General features: G+C 37.7%; 1 protein-coding gene across 1 annotated transcript in view; it reads right to left on the bottom strand.

Annotated features, from left to right (window-relative positions):
• Nucleotides 1-14,867, bottom strand: part of ZNF438 (zinc finger protein 438) — a 51,120-nt gene that overhangs the window by 15,306 nt on the left and 20,947 nt on the right. The window contains 1 exon segment of the mRNA XM_066315377.1: nucleotides 4,510-4,566. Within this exon segment, the coding sequence (XP_066171474.1) occupies nucleotides 4,510-4,537 (28 nt within the window). The 5' untranslated portion in view covers nucleotides 4,538-4,566.

The following is a 14,867-nucleotide window of genomic DNA, read 5'->3' as shown; positions in this document are numbered from 1 at the left end:
GCTAGACCTTACTGGCAGTAGGATGCAGCAGAAAACAAATGACAGTATCTGACTGGTTTTCCTCCCCCAGTGCGTAATTACAATTATTTGCAGTGCTTATTGCCATTGCTAGCTTGCCTACTATAGTCACCATGCAATTTAAAGGCAGCGCTGCTTCTCAAGAGGTGCTGGATGTACTGCAAAGGTACTGTGGAATACACTGCTGAGAGGCGATAATGGATCAGCAGAGCCTGGCAGCGGTGCCAGCGAACCAGGGGATGGAAACAGGATGCAGCCACGAGGAACGCAGGCCAGAGCCGATGCCCCCAGCCCGCCGTGTGCCGCAGCCCCAGCCCGGAGCGGACGAGCGGCCGCGGACAAAGGGCCCGGAGCGGAGCCAGCAGAGGGAGTCGGTGCCCGTCCCGCAGGACGCGCCGCCAGCCCCCGCTCCGCAGGTGCCAGCCCGGCTCTGAGCCGCGGCTCACGGCCACCGCCCCCGTCAGCCTCCAGCAACACGCAGGCCGCTCCATTTGCCTAAGAACTTTGTAATGCTAACTACGGCGTGTCCTGGAAAATCCCCCAAGTCACAGAGTCAGGCACAGCACCACACCCAACCTCCGAAGAACTCTGTGCTGAGTTAGCGTAGTATTTCAAAACACTCTACCTCTGCAAGCTTTTTAGTCAATTCAATGTTTTGTATAACTTGACAGCATCTTAAATCAAAGGAGCTGAGCCTTCCCGTTTGAAAGTAATTACTTCTATTAAACTATTTAGCATCTTCTATAACTGCAGTACAACTATTGTGCCTGAGATTCAAAAAAAAAGAAAAAAAAAAATCCTTTCATGTTCTTGTATTAATCTAGCCAGTGCCCGAAATGACACATCCATGTTAATAGAACCACCAATATTTACACTAGATGTTCTTCTTTCATTAGACATACGAAAACAAAGCACTGTTACCAAGATATTTTCCCATCCCAAAGAAATACCCTGAAATCTTTGTCAAACTTTCTCGCTTTCATCATTGCTCAGCTCATCACACAAACCATCTGCATAAATAAAGATGTAAGCATCTGCTGTATGGCAAATGGTCTCAGGGGCAGATGTTTTTATCCTTGCATTCATGTCACTGGCTTGGATACATTATTTGAACAGATGTACACAATCTGAAAGTGTCGTGTCCCACAGTGAAACGTCTCCAACTGCTTTCTATCAAAGTACATAAATGCTATTTGCACCTGCATTTATGTTAATGATATAAAGGCAGCAGGGGTTCCAGCAAAGTGAGAGCTGATGCTAAGAAGCACATTTACAAGGCTAATGGAAGTTTGAGATCTCTCAGCACCAACCAACCACACTAACATGGATAGAAAATGTACAGAACCATACTTGAACTATGATTCTAAAAAAATTAAAATAAACATATTCAAAGAGCAAAACTATTGCTTTAGCGTATGATACCCTTTTCCAATATATATTTTAAAAAGACAAAATCTATTAGAAAAATAAACCAGGACAGCCTTCTATTTTGCAAAATATTTGTCTAAGATAATACGCTTCTTTCATGTTAGAGTCATTTAAAAAAAACATTTTATAAATCTGACAATGCCAATGGTATTTCAGTTCACTACGGCACAGTGGTATTATATGCCATTATGGAGCATTATAAAAAATACCAACACTTACTCAACAGTAAATATTTAACATCAGTGTCAATAGTCAAATATAATGCTTCAGTGACTGTTGTCATGTCATGTTGTCATATGAATGAAATGATCATTTCATAAGCCCGAGGAATAAATAAAATTTGACAAGTTAGATACTTATCCTTGTTCAGAAAAGTGCATCTAGTTGAACACAGTGTTGCAATTGCTTGCGACATAAAAGATAAGTCACCCTTCTTATAAAATATTTTAAAACTGAGAAAAATACAGATGTCTTGAAGCAGTACCAATCAAATTACAGAACACCTGCTATTACATGACAAACAGCAGCAGTGAAAGGTTTAGTTCTCACTCAAAGAACTTGTAATCATTACTTCCATACTTAACTGAAAAATAATGATCACACTCAAAATACAGAAACACTGACAAATATGCCACACTGAATGTAACTGATGGATAGGTTTCATTTCCAATATAAGCTATTTTCTGAAGTTTTATTTTTAAAAAAATGTACCAACATTAGAGTTGTACATAAATCATCATGAATTACTAATACCCTCCAAATTTTTGAAGTGCTACATTTAAGAAACAAGTGGTACTTGATATAAAGACAAAAAAGTATCATAGTAAAAAAATACACTGAGACAAGTGTATTTGTAGAATATCACGATTTCACACTGATACAGCTCCTGGTCATGATCTAGGGAGGCCCTGCAGAGAGATCTCGACAAATTCGAGGTCTGGGCAGTCACCAGCCACATGAAATCCAACAAGGCAAAGTGCTGGACTCTGCACCTGAGATTGGGGAACCCTGGATGTAGAGACTGGGCAATGAGAGGCTGCAGAGCTGTGCCACAGAAGGGGACCTGGGGGTCCTGGTCCACGGCAAGTTGAACCTGAGCCAGCAGTGCCCTGGCAGCCAGGAGGGCCAGCCCTGTCCCGGGGACACCAGGCACAGCCGGGCAAAGGACAGGATTGTCCTGCTCTGCTCTGCCCTGGGGCAGCCTCACCTCGAGGGCTGGGGGCAGTTTTGGGTGCCACAATATAAGAAAGATCCGAAACTGTTAGAAAGCATCCAAAGGAGAGCCACAAAGATGGTGAAGGGCCCCGAGGGGAAGCCGTGTGAGGAGCAGCTGAGATCCCTTGGTCTGTTCAGCCTGCGGAGGAGGAGACTGAGGGCAGACATCACTGCAGTGTTGTGAGGGGAAGAGGAGAGACCAGGCCCTGATCTCGTCTCTGGTGTCCAGTGACAGGACAGGAGGGAATGGCCTGAAGTTGTCTCAGGGGAGGTTTAGTTGGATATCCAGAAAAGGTTTTTCACCCAGAGGGTGCATGGTCACTGGGACAGGCTCCCCAGGCAAGTGGTCACAGTACCAAGCCTGATGGAATTCAAGAAGCATTAGGGCAATGCTCTTAGGCACATGGTGTGACTCTTGGGGGTGGTGCTGTGCAGGGCCAGGAGTTGGGCTCTGTGATCCTTGTGGGTCCCTTCCAACTCAGCTTATTCTGTTATTCTGTGACTTCTAACACAGAAGCTCACTTCCAAGTTTACCATTCCCTCTGAGTACAAGTTAGTAAGAGAATACTGACTAGAATGGATTTTAATTAAGAGGGAAAAAGAAAAAGCCTTAAAAAAAATCTCAAAGCAAATGCTTAATCAATTTTAAGTTTGCAAACAGCTCACACTCTGTATTCTCCCACCGCTATTCAGAAATGGCTTTAACATAAGACTATAACCAGGGTCAAATTCCTGTTACTTAAAGGAAAAACTAAATAAATGCTTAAAGTATTAGAACTGAGTATTTCAGTCACAAGCATGGGCATGTAGAGCGCACTCTGGAGTGGACAGCTTTACCCAACAGTAAGTACTGTCTTCCTTGAAAGAACAGCCCCAAGAGACACTGAACTCATCAACTAAGATCAATTAGAGTGACATGCTTCTGGAACAGCTTCCTCAGAATTATTACAGCATCGTAAAAATACTCAATCTTCACAAAACAGGTAAAGTATAAACTTACATGACAGTAAAAGCTCAAGGCTTCAAATTAAGTGATAGTGCTCTTCTTAATTAACATAAGTACTAACAAAGGAAACTTAACTGACAACCAGCAATGGTTCTGAAAGGTCCATTAGAGCCAATGTCATATCCATCAAACATTCACTTACATTTAAGTATCATTAAAAATGACATTCATGTTTAAAATCATATTTAAACAGTAGCATTGAGACATAGATCAAAAGGGAAAATAAACTGAAGTTACAGCTACACATTTAAAGACTTCAGAATACACAAATACCTCTACTAGTAACGGAGGGAAAAATCAAGACATCAACCCTAGTGAAAACTAAATCTGTTGAAAGACAACTTTTGAAGAGACCACATATAAGAAAGAATTAAACACAAAAGAAATTAGTAAGGATGGGAATGCTGTAGAAAAGACATTTTAAAAAAAATCTAAGTTAATGTTTATTTTCCTGTTCCTGCTAATTGTGTAGCAGATTGATTTGACCCCATTTAACATGAGGATTAAATATAGCAGGGATTTTCAAACATATGAGGATTTAAAAATATTTAATAAAACCCGAACACTTAATTCTGCTGAATCAAAAAAAAGGCAGATTTATGCACTTGAAGTTTCAACTACAGGTCTTAACAGTAATTAGCAATGCCCTAAAGAAGAAAATTTTAGCTATTGTAATTGTTTAAAGTGATAAATGCTGCAGTAATGGCTTTTTTTTTTTTCAAATCATACCATAGCAGAATACTAGACACAAGTAATACAGTGATTAATAATGATGAGACTTCTTCCCCATTTTGAATCACAAGCATCTAATTTTTAAATAAAATATAGAAAGCATACTATACCTGCAGAAACTGTTAACGGATTCTGCATTATGCCCTTTAACAGTTACGACAATGTTCCTAGAAAGAAATACAGATACTTAGAAGCTCTGATAATTTCTTACAAACTAACAAAAAATGAACAGGACAACGGCAATTGTTTCTAGATTTGTATTTCAGAATGGATCCCAGTATTTCCATAGCTTTCAAGAAAACACCACCAGAGATTTAAACCAAGCATTTCTTTGGGCCCCTATATGTACTCTCCGTATTTCAACACTGTGTACTACTAACTTCTTGTAATTAAACAACCTTCTTAAAGCCAGGAAAGAGGATAGTCGTGAATCCCAATGTGGCAATGCATTCTGAAGAATCATAGACAATAAGCAATATTTCCCTTCAAACATGTGTATCTGTTGGGGAGGATCCAGAGGAGAGCCCCTGTGTTGATCACAGGTCTGAAGCACCTCTTTAGGAAGACAGAGCTGAGGCTGATCAGCCTAAGGAATAGAACGCTTCAAGGAGACCTTAAAGCACCCTCCAGTATCTAAAGGCAGCCAACAGGAAAGCTGGAGTGGCCTTTTCGCAAGTGCATCTACAGACAGGACAAGGGGTATGGGCATTAAACTGAAAGAGGACAGGTTTAGATTAGATACTAGGAAGAAATTCTTTACTGTAAGGGTGGTGAGGCACTGGAACAGTTTTCCTAGAGAAGCTGTGAATGCCTCATCAAGGCCAAGCTGGATGCAGCTTTGAGCAACCTGATCTAGTGGAAGGTTCCCTGCCCAGGCAGGGCTGTCAGAACTAGGTGGCCTTTAAGGTCCCTTCCAACCCAAACCATTGTGATTCTATGTGACTGCATGGATCCCACAAAACTTTCTTACCAGCAAAATCTTCCATGGATGCTACAATGAAGATATTACCTTGCTCTTGTGAACCAAACATTACACTGCAATCTGTCCTGAATGTGCTGTTGGTCTTTACAAGAAGAAGTGAGGCACTGCATTTGAAAAAACAGCTTTACATTAAATGGCCACCCAGTAAATTAAGAGTTGGCTACTTCTTTCCAGTGCAGTTGAGTGTGCTATCCAAGCTCTGGTGAAGTGGGACTCAACAGTCAGATAAGAACAACACAGGATAATATAATGACAGTATGAAACTGTTACTATCCACTTATGTTTCATAATATGGCCTAGCTTTTGGAACGGCTACATAATATTTTGGTTCAACTGCACACCACTAACACGCCAGACATCACAAAGGGTATATAGCTCTTGTTCTCCTGATGAAGCTCAAGGTTTTGGGAAGGTAACAGATAAGTCCACTGACTGACACAGATGGAACTACAACTTCTTGGGGGTTTACTCAGATCTAGGCTTTCATATCAGTGCGCATCTACAACATTCTCACAAACAAAGCCAGCTGCACAGATGTGGAGACTGCTGACTTTCCTGACCAATTTTACAGCCAGAAGAATCTTACACAAAGAACATGTAAGACATGCACACAAGGCCCATCTTCTGAGTATCTGGAGTGCCAAAAACTAGTTTTGGTTAAATACAGAAATATATTGGACAAATACTGATGTAAATACCCAATAAAAGAAGTCTAGAATATATTTCTTTACTATGATGCAATTGCATCTCAAAAAGCAATGGTGAGGTTCCGGGAAGAAGACGGTTCTGTAGGTAGCAGTAAAGCAAAAAAAGAGAAAACCAATTTCATTTTCAGGAAGTTAAACATCCTGAAGAACAGGATGTTGAAGAAGAACACTGAGCATGGTTGCTGTGAGGAAACCTCTCACACAGCAAACAAGTGAAGTTCTTTGTTACCTGTATCTTCTGTCCTGAGCCACACCTAACAAGCAGCTCTGGTACATCAACCAGCACCTCCGAGCAGCAGTTTGCTGATGCCAATCAGCAGATCCCCGACTGCCTCGAAGAGCCTCTGTCCGTGGTACTTAAGCAGCCAAGCCCTGAGCTGTCAGACCCAGCACTCAAACACACATTGGCTCATCTAAATGCAGTTTGATGTCATGGGAACATACAGACAACTCCCTCTGCACATCCAATAACAGAACAGGCCACACTGATGTAATTTCAGAACACTGAGACACTTCTAAAAACCAGTGTGGGTTTCCAAATTATCTGTCACCCACATTGTAAGGCGTTCTTCTTTAAGGCCAATTTGATCAATAACAGCTTCTCAGAGAAACAGTCTGAAGATTTTCTTCCCCCTTAGTGTTTACAGCGCTTCAAAACATACTGAAACATTTAAAGCTACATATATTCTTGTAAAAACAAATTGGGAAATTATGTTCAAATAAAGCTTCTCAAAATTATTATTTCAAAGTCACATTTTTTTAGGTCCCCACGGTCTTTCCCTGTGTATGGGAGCATTAAATCATTTTAAGAGGGTGCCCCATTTATAGTTACTATCTACTTTTACAATTATAACAAACCAAACTTCAGGATACAAATCAACAGTTCTTAGAATACCATGTGGAAATAGAAGCTCCAGACATTCTTCCAACGGTCCTCCCAGACATATTCACAAACCATAACACTGCAACACAAAATTGGATCATACAAGCCCTAACATTTTGTAGAAGCATCTCTGATTTGAATTCAGCTCTAACTACAGCAAGGTAATGGTATTAACCTAGAAAAGCCAGTGCTTATTTGAAGATGACATTGATAGCCTGCTCTTAATAATAATCACAATGATTTTAAAAGAGCATAATTTCTCCAATTAACACTGATAATTTCTTTTAGCAATTCATGAATAGTATTTTTATTGTTATGTGAAACCTTCCACCACACTTCATATTTGGAGATACCTAACCAAGTAACCTCTCTTTTTTGAACAACTGAATAACTCAAGATTCTGAAATCAGGACAAATTCTTATCATACCTTCAAATTTTTCCATCCGTCCTTATACATATGGCTGTGTTAAAGCATGTTTTCTCTGACAGTACATATACAGTTTACAAAGCAAACCATAAACACTGTGCACTTGACCTGTGTTTTACACTGCTTTCAAATACATCAACTGTGATCCTGTCTTTTTAATCCTTCCTCTGACAGTTTCTGACACTTTTTTGCTAGGCTGTAGTATGTTTAACAGATATTTGTTATCTACACACATTTTATGCATGTCCTAACCATAAAGTACAGTCTTATCAAAAAGTTCTGTACAGTGCATTGATTCAAACTTTTAGAATTTGAAGGTTATAACATCCACAACACTACCTGTGCCTGCCCTGTGCAGGTTTGGGGTTTTTTTCCCCCCATTTCCCTATAAATCTGGCTTGGTTTGACTACTTCCCATAAAAAAATAAGCTGATGTTCAAAAAACCCCTAAGCTTAGAACTAAAATTACTAATTAAATTTTTTACCTTTTTTACGCTCTTGTATCCAGAAAAAAAATTTAGGCTGATCACCAACTAATAATTCAGTGTGTCCTGATGTTTTTATTGAATAGTGAAGAGTCAAATGTTCTTTCACTCTTCCCTGGTTATATTTGAGTCCAATACTGGCTCTTTCCAAATACAGGAGATGATATGGATTATTGCTATCTGGTAATATCATTAATCTTCTCCACCTGAGAGCTTATCAAAATGATAAAAAAATTTTAAATTCTATATAATCTTAAAATTTGTTTTGCTCAGTTCATAACTCTACCATAAGACACTAAATAAAGTCATTCAAGTCACAGTACTCCAGAACTCAAATTAGTTCTCTAGAAATTTGCTGATGACTACTCAGAGATGAAAAGAAATCTATTACAAGAATTTCAAGTGAAGTAGAGTTGAAGCTGGACAGAATTAGAAAGTAAAATCTCTCTTAATGCTATAAAATAAGCTCTATCGTGCCTGTACTATTTCTTATGTTACCAAAGAATGAAAGGATAAATTTCATTATCCCTTAAGAGGCAAAAATAGCAAGCAAACTGGAAAAAAATCCCATACTGTAACTCAGTCTTGAACAACCAAAGAATGCAGAGCATATACATGTAATAATTTAAAAGCAATTTTCACAGAAGATACCCACAGGTCTTTTATATGAAACAGGTGTCCTGATAGACACACTGAATATGAATATCAGTTGAACCCAATTAACCTAATTCGATGCTTGTCCATACCAAGACATTTATTTTAGATGTTACACAAAATCCTTTAGGATATTACAGAGAAAGTGATAAATAGGCTGTAAAGGTTATGACATTAATTTTACTGTCATCCTCATGCTTTAAGCAGACATCAAAACTAAAAACCTTGTCCTCTGGGAAGGAAGAACTACCTGAAAGTAATTATAGGACTTATTATCATAACAGTATTAAACTAGACCACTATGACCCTAACCAAATTTATTTTTGGTACCTTTTGTTAAAAGAACAAAGCTTCTCAATGACAACTGCACCTTCTAATGCAGTGAACATTAGTTCAGGCACTGCAAGAAAGTACAAAATCAAATCTTGTAGTTTCATATTAAGCTTAATTATGAATTTTAATTTAAAACTAAGCATGCAAAGAAGTGCTTTATATTAGTCAAATACTATGTAATTTAATTTCAGGAGGAAAACATCCAGCTAAAAAGAAAAATTAAATACTTATTACAGTTTAGAAAAGACATTCTCCTGACAGAAGCTCATGAAATGCCCATTTGTACTTCAAAAGAAATTTTATTCACTTCATTTTTCACACCTGTTCTCTCACATACCATGCCATCTTGTAAATGAGTGCCATGCAAACAGTATTTCCCATCATTTAGAAACTTTTCAACTGAAACCAAGTTCCCCAAGAAACCTGAATGTATTGAATCAGCACAGCTTGCAGGAAAATTGGCAAAATCCACTCTTATATAAAGGCCAAGCTAGACTTGAAATAAAGGAATAAAATATTGAAGCTATTGAAAAAATAGAGAGGAAGATAAAAATGACAGAAACAATGACTGGCTAGCGTAATACAAAAGCATTTGTTCAAGCAAATGTATTTGCCAAAACCCTGCAGTGCTTGGCCACTTTATAAAATCAAGCACAAGGCATTACGCCAATTTGTTTTAAAAATAAAAACCTCTCCAAAATCATAAACCCCAATAACCAAGCAATAGCTGATTTGAATTTCTGAAAACCTGTAAAAAAATTCTGCATTTCACTACTCACATCCTCAGTCTCAAATGTCTGATTTACTCCATGTTTTGTATTTTACATATTTTTACATCAGAAGCTAATCCTGTATCAGATCCTAGTCTTCCTATTCTATATCCAAAGAGATATGCATGTAGTCACAAACAACGGTGTGTGAAATTGCTCACTGCTTATGTTTCCATACTTAGATAATTCATCACGGAGAAATGTGTGTCCATGGCAGAATTCTTTTGGCTGAGCCCGTTAGATGACTTCAGCAGAACCACAAAAAGAAACAGAACAGTACAAACCCAGCAGAACCTAAAACCCAGGCTATTTTTAAACTTTTGGTCATCCTGTGAGATGGACCAGTCCGAGCGCATTTCCTGAACTTCAAGCCTTACATGCGCTGAATGCCACAGTGGCAATCCTGGACAAAAATGCTTCCCTTCATACTCTGCTGGGTGATGTGGGGAATGGTTGGCTGGCAAGCCTACACCCTGCCCATCTGTCAGAGTGGAACTGTGCCTACACGACAGGTTCTATGCCACTTTCAGTAACATGTTGCTGAGAATAAAAGCTTATTTTTGAAACAACATAGGGCAACATCAACGTTCGACTTAAAATAGCAGGCAAATGAAAAATGACTGCTTTTCGTGAGGAGATAAGCCTTTTGAAATCAGCTTGAAGGTTTTTCACATGTATGAATAAAGACTAGCACATAACACTGCAAGAGATGAGACTGTTTCACACATTTTCTACTATTGTGGACAAACTAGCATACAGTCTCACTAGTTATTATTTTACAACTGTAACTATCTCCAAAAAAGCAAATTCAAGGACCTGCAAAAAATATGAAAAAAAGTATGAAATTTCTCCAAAAGACATTGGGAGAAGAGAAGGCTAAAGAAGGTACAATATTGATTCTTCATTATATGAAATGTATGTCTATTAAAATAAAGTGGATTTGAACAGTTTTTATGACTCTAAATAACCTCAACTATTTTCCATTTAAGAAAACAATTCCATTCTGAAAAAGAACTGAAGAGCATGGTCACTATTATGCCTAATATTAGACAATTCATCGAATGTCAAAAACTAACACCTCTTTTTCCAAATTTCCAATTTAAAAAGACAGATTGTCATATTATGTTTTCATCAGTAAATCTCTTCTTGGTAGGAGTGCTCTGAATGCTACAAACTGGAGACTCGTCTAAGTTTCACGTCTGGCTTAGACATCTTTGCCATTACTTAGCATTAAAAGGTCAAAGCTTCTGATCTAAAATACAGTCTTGGTTATTACTGGTGTGAAAGTAACTGTGAAGTGATGAATCAATACAAATTGATAGATTTTGTTCTTGATTCTTAGGGCAGCTAGAAACAATAGTTCTGGAAAATACAAATTTCATTTTTACAACATACTACATGAAATCCATTCTGGCAATAGTTTTTACAATTTCAATTCAAATAACTTAGTATTTAAAACAAAACAAGAAACAGAAACATGTACCACTCTTAGTGGGTAATGACTCATCTAGAACTCACTTTAAGATTCAAACAGCACAGTTCCTTCTATCCATGTTCCTCCACACCATCACATTATCTTGGTTCTTAATTAAGCATTCCTTTATTGCTTGGGTCCAAACTGCTTAGAAGCTTTGTTAAGATTCTCAACAAGGCAGTTTGGTAAGACACAATCGATGTATCTTACACTTCTCTTAGCAACATGTCACACCATTCATAGCAGAATTGCAACACCCCACTATGGTCTTCAGTTTGCAATACCTGAATAAATTGTGAGACTTTTTTACTTTTGTTCATAAATAATTACAGTTTTGATCTGGTAAGACCAGACTGCATATTTTATCTCTCACTGTGGACCTGCTGCTGTACATTAGCTTTCTTTTCAGATAAACAATATCACAAATACTTAACAGCAATTTCAGTGGAGTTACACTAAAACTTCACAGAACTGGACAAGCATCTGTGATTGTGTACACAGCTACTCACAAAATCATTCAGGTCGGCAGAAACTGCACAAGGTCACCCCGTCCAACTTCCCTGCTTATAACAGGGTCGACACTGGCCTTACAGCATTGTCTGGATGAGTCTTGAAAACATCAACAGCTGCCTTTCAGAAATCAAATTGTATTTATTAACTGACAGCAAAGGGTAGCTTAAAAATGACAGCAAACTTTGGTCTACATATATAGGATAGATTGTTCCATCAATTCCTATGGCAATGCTCTTACCATACTTCAGAATTACCTAAACCTCCCATATTTCATATTTAATCCATCAGTTATGCTGGTGAATTAAAATGAACTTCAGTGATTGGCAGAGAATAAAGATATTTTGTAATAAAATGCCATACATACTTTTTATTTACCCAATGAATAACCTGTTTTTACACTACAAAAGACCAGGTTATTTCAAAGAGCAGAACGAGAATAACATACAAAGGTATCAACCAAAATAATTAGAGGACTAAAGGAAAGACCAAAAAAAACCATTAGCTGTATTTTATTTGCGTTTTTTTATCTTCCTCAACTTGAACATTTGAACAATAAGTTATCACTAGCAGTGTTCCAGCTTCCAGTGAAAGCTTTAGGATTCTGTTAATTTTAGACTACAGAAAGAACAAGTCAGGTCTGCAATGCTGAAAGGAGAGCAAGTTCTGTTTAATTTAGTAGTCCTAACATATTTTGGAGCAACTTGATAACTCAAAATATATTAAAAATATTAATATTTTTATTAATATTAAAAAATATTAAAAATTTTGAATGTGTCAGATAACACAGTCCTAAAAGTTCCATTAATAATTAAAGGATTAAGAGCTCCATTCACCTGCACAATCTGACTGATTTAAGTTTGAAATGTGATGCTGAATCCCTCACAGAATCACAGATGGCCCTTAAGTTTTGTAGAGACTAAACAAGAAAGAGTGAATCACTTCTTCTATTTTGACTGAAGTATTTTGGGCTACTTCAACACTAATCTGCAACGCTCTGGTAAAACTTCCTGTGTCATTCAGGAAGGATTTTGTACAGCATTTAATTATTTTCATATAGTCTGAGTATGTTGTTAATGTTCTACTTAGAAGAAAAATCAACAGCTGACAAAAGCAAAAAAACACTCCAGGCTTTGCAAGGTGAATTGCTTTTGAAATTCTGACTAAAATAGTGGAATTATTTCTGATTTTACTGCTGCAAGATTGAACACCGTACTCAACTTTGCCATGGTACCAAATAAGAACATCATCTACAGTTGTTTCTATAAGAATTTCCATTACAAGTTTCTTAAAACATCAAGAAAGACACATTGTGGCATATATATATGCCACACACTATACTTTATAAAATGCAGTGTATGTTTCTTAAGTTCAATGCATCATATTCCCAGACCTAAGCAAAACAAGCATCCAAGAACTAACAAATAAAAATAAAAAATAAAAATAAAAAATAATAGCCATTTACTATGACTGCCCAAACAAGCAATAAATGACCTAAGCCAAGATGGGATGTACTTCCAAGATGTTAAAATTCAAACTACCAACCAGTTGACAATTTTCTGTTTAAATTCCCTGTCAAAAAGGCTCACCTCTAACACGCATTCAAACTCCTAAGGCAGAAATTAAAGAAACAAAGAACAGGAAAATGGTAATAGCACTAAAAAACTAATACTGCCACATGCCTAAGACCATTACACTAAACTAAATTCCTCTCAAACAAAAATGCTCTTAATTTGAATTATACACTGAAAAATTTAGTGACTTATGTCAAAGGAAAAAGGCTGTTTTCTTCAGCTGAAACAGCTTCTAATTTCTACTGAAGAAGTAGAATTCATTTGAGCACGTGTAACTGTTGTGAAGCACAGCTGGCCCTTGCAGATAGCCCTGTAGTAAAAAATATTGAAGGTAACAAATCAGATATTTTAGTAAGAACTGCTTCAACTGTTTTGGTGCTACACTGATTTTGCCCCCAAACTCTGCCTCTAACACTGTTGGCCTAGACTGTTTCAGGGCCATAAGGGTGGGGTTTTTCTGGATAGTTAAGCGTCCATACACTTCAGTAACACATACACTTTTAAAACCAGAGATGCAAATACAACAGTTGGATTTTTTAACAACACCCAACAATAAAAACCTTGCTCAACTATGAATTGTATCTTATGTTTCCCAAACAAGACCCTCAGAAAGAATCAGAAAGGAATCTGCGCTTAACAAATTCACTTACTGCTTTTACTCACCAGAAAGGAATATGTGCTTAACAGGTCACACCTAAAAACCCTGTAAAGATCTAATGACTAGCATAAGCAACTTCCATCTTACACAACTTCCATCCACCTTTACTGCCTCCCAAGCATATAATAAACTGTTCTACATTGGAAGAATCATCAAACAGTAAGGTGACAAATTAGAACATAGCCTCACTGAAGCACCCTCATAAAACCCAGAGATCCAAATTTAGTGCAAAAATTAAAAGGTCACATTTTATGTAAGTTCTGTCACAGCAGGTGCCTTAAGTGTTAAAGAATATTGCATAAATTTTATACTTGTAGATAAAAAGAATTCCCAACACGCAACCAATGCACTCAAAATTATCTTGCATAATTAAGGGCAGCTCAACATCCACAGCTGAAGATGTGAACTACAGCTCTGGAACCCTCGTGAGAGCTGCAGCCAGGGAAGTGACAGCCCAGCTGAGAGCTGAGCATAGGCAGCAGAGGCAGCATCTGCCCTCCCTGTTGCTGCTGTGCCCAGACTAATTCATACAGACCCCAGCAGAGTTGTTCAGCTGTTCGCCCGCATTCTTTGCTCAGTCACATCCCTCTCATTTTCTGGGAAAGGACTGACACCACTTCGATGGATTCTCTTGCATGGAATGTCCCAGCTCCATGGTTGGGAGCTCCCAGAGCTCTAACCCAACTGAAAAAGCAACTGCTGGGCTGAAGTGACTAATGTGTCATTTATTTTAAGAATATTTTCTAGTCAATCTGTTATAAACACATGTTTAAATACAAATAGTAGAATTTAAATGGACACAAATATTCCACAGGCATAGCTAGTTTTGGTGACACACTTTACTGACTAGCACCAAGAAGCATATAAAATATCAGCAGTTGTTCAAACTGATACACCTTTCCTAGAAAATATACATGACAACATATTCTATGATTTATGTAAATTAATCTCTTTCTTGCAGTCTATTATCGTGTATCAGCACTCTTACTATACTTATAAGAACTATACTT

The sequence above is a fragment of the Sylvia atricapilla genome, chromosome 1 (assembly GCF_009819655.1).
Source record: "Sylvia atricapilla isolate bSylAtr1 chromosome 1, bSylAtr1.pri, whole genome shotgun sequence".
Classification (NCBI taxonomy): Eukaryota; Metazoa; Chordata; class Aves; order Passeriformes; family Sylviidae; genus Sylvia; species Sylvia atricapilla.
This window is presented reverse-complemented; position numbering and strand designations above follow the sequence as displayed.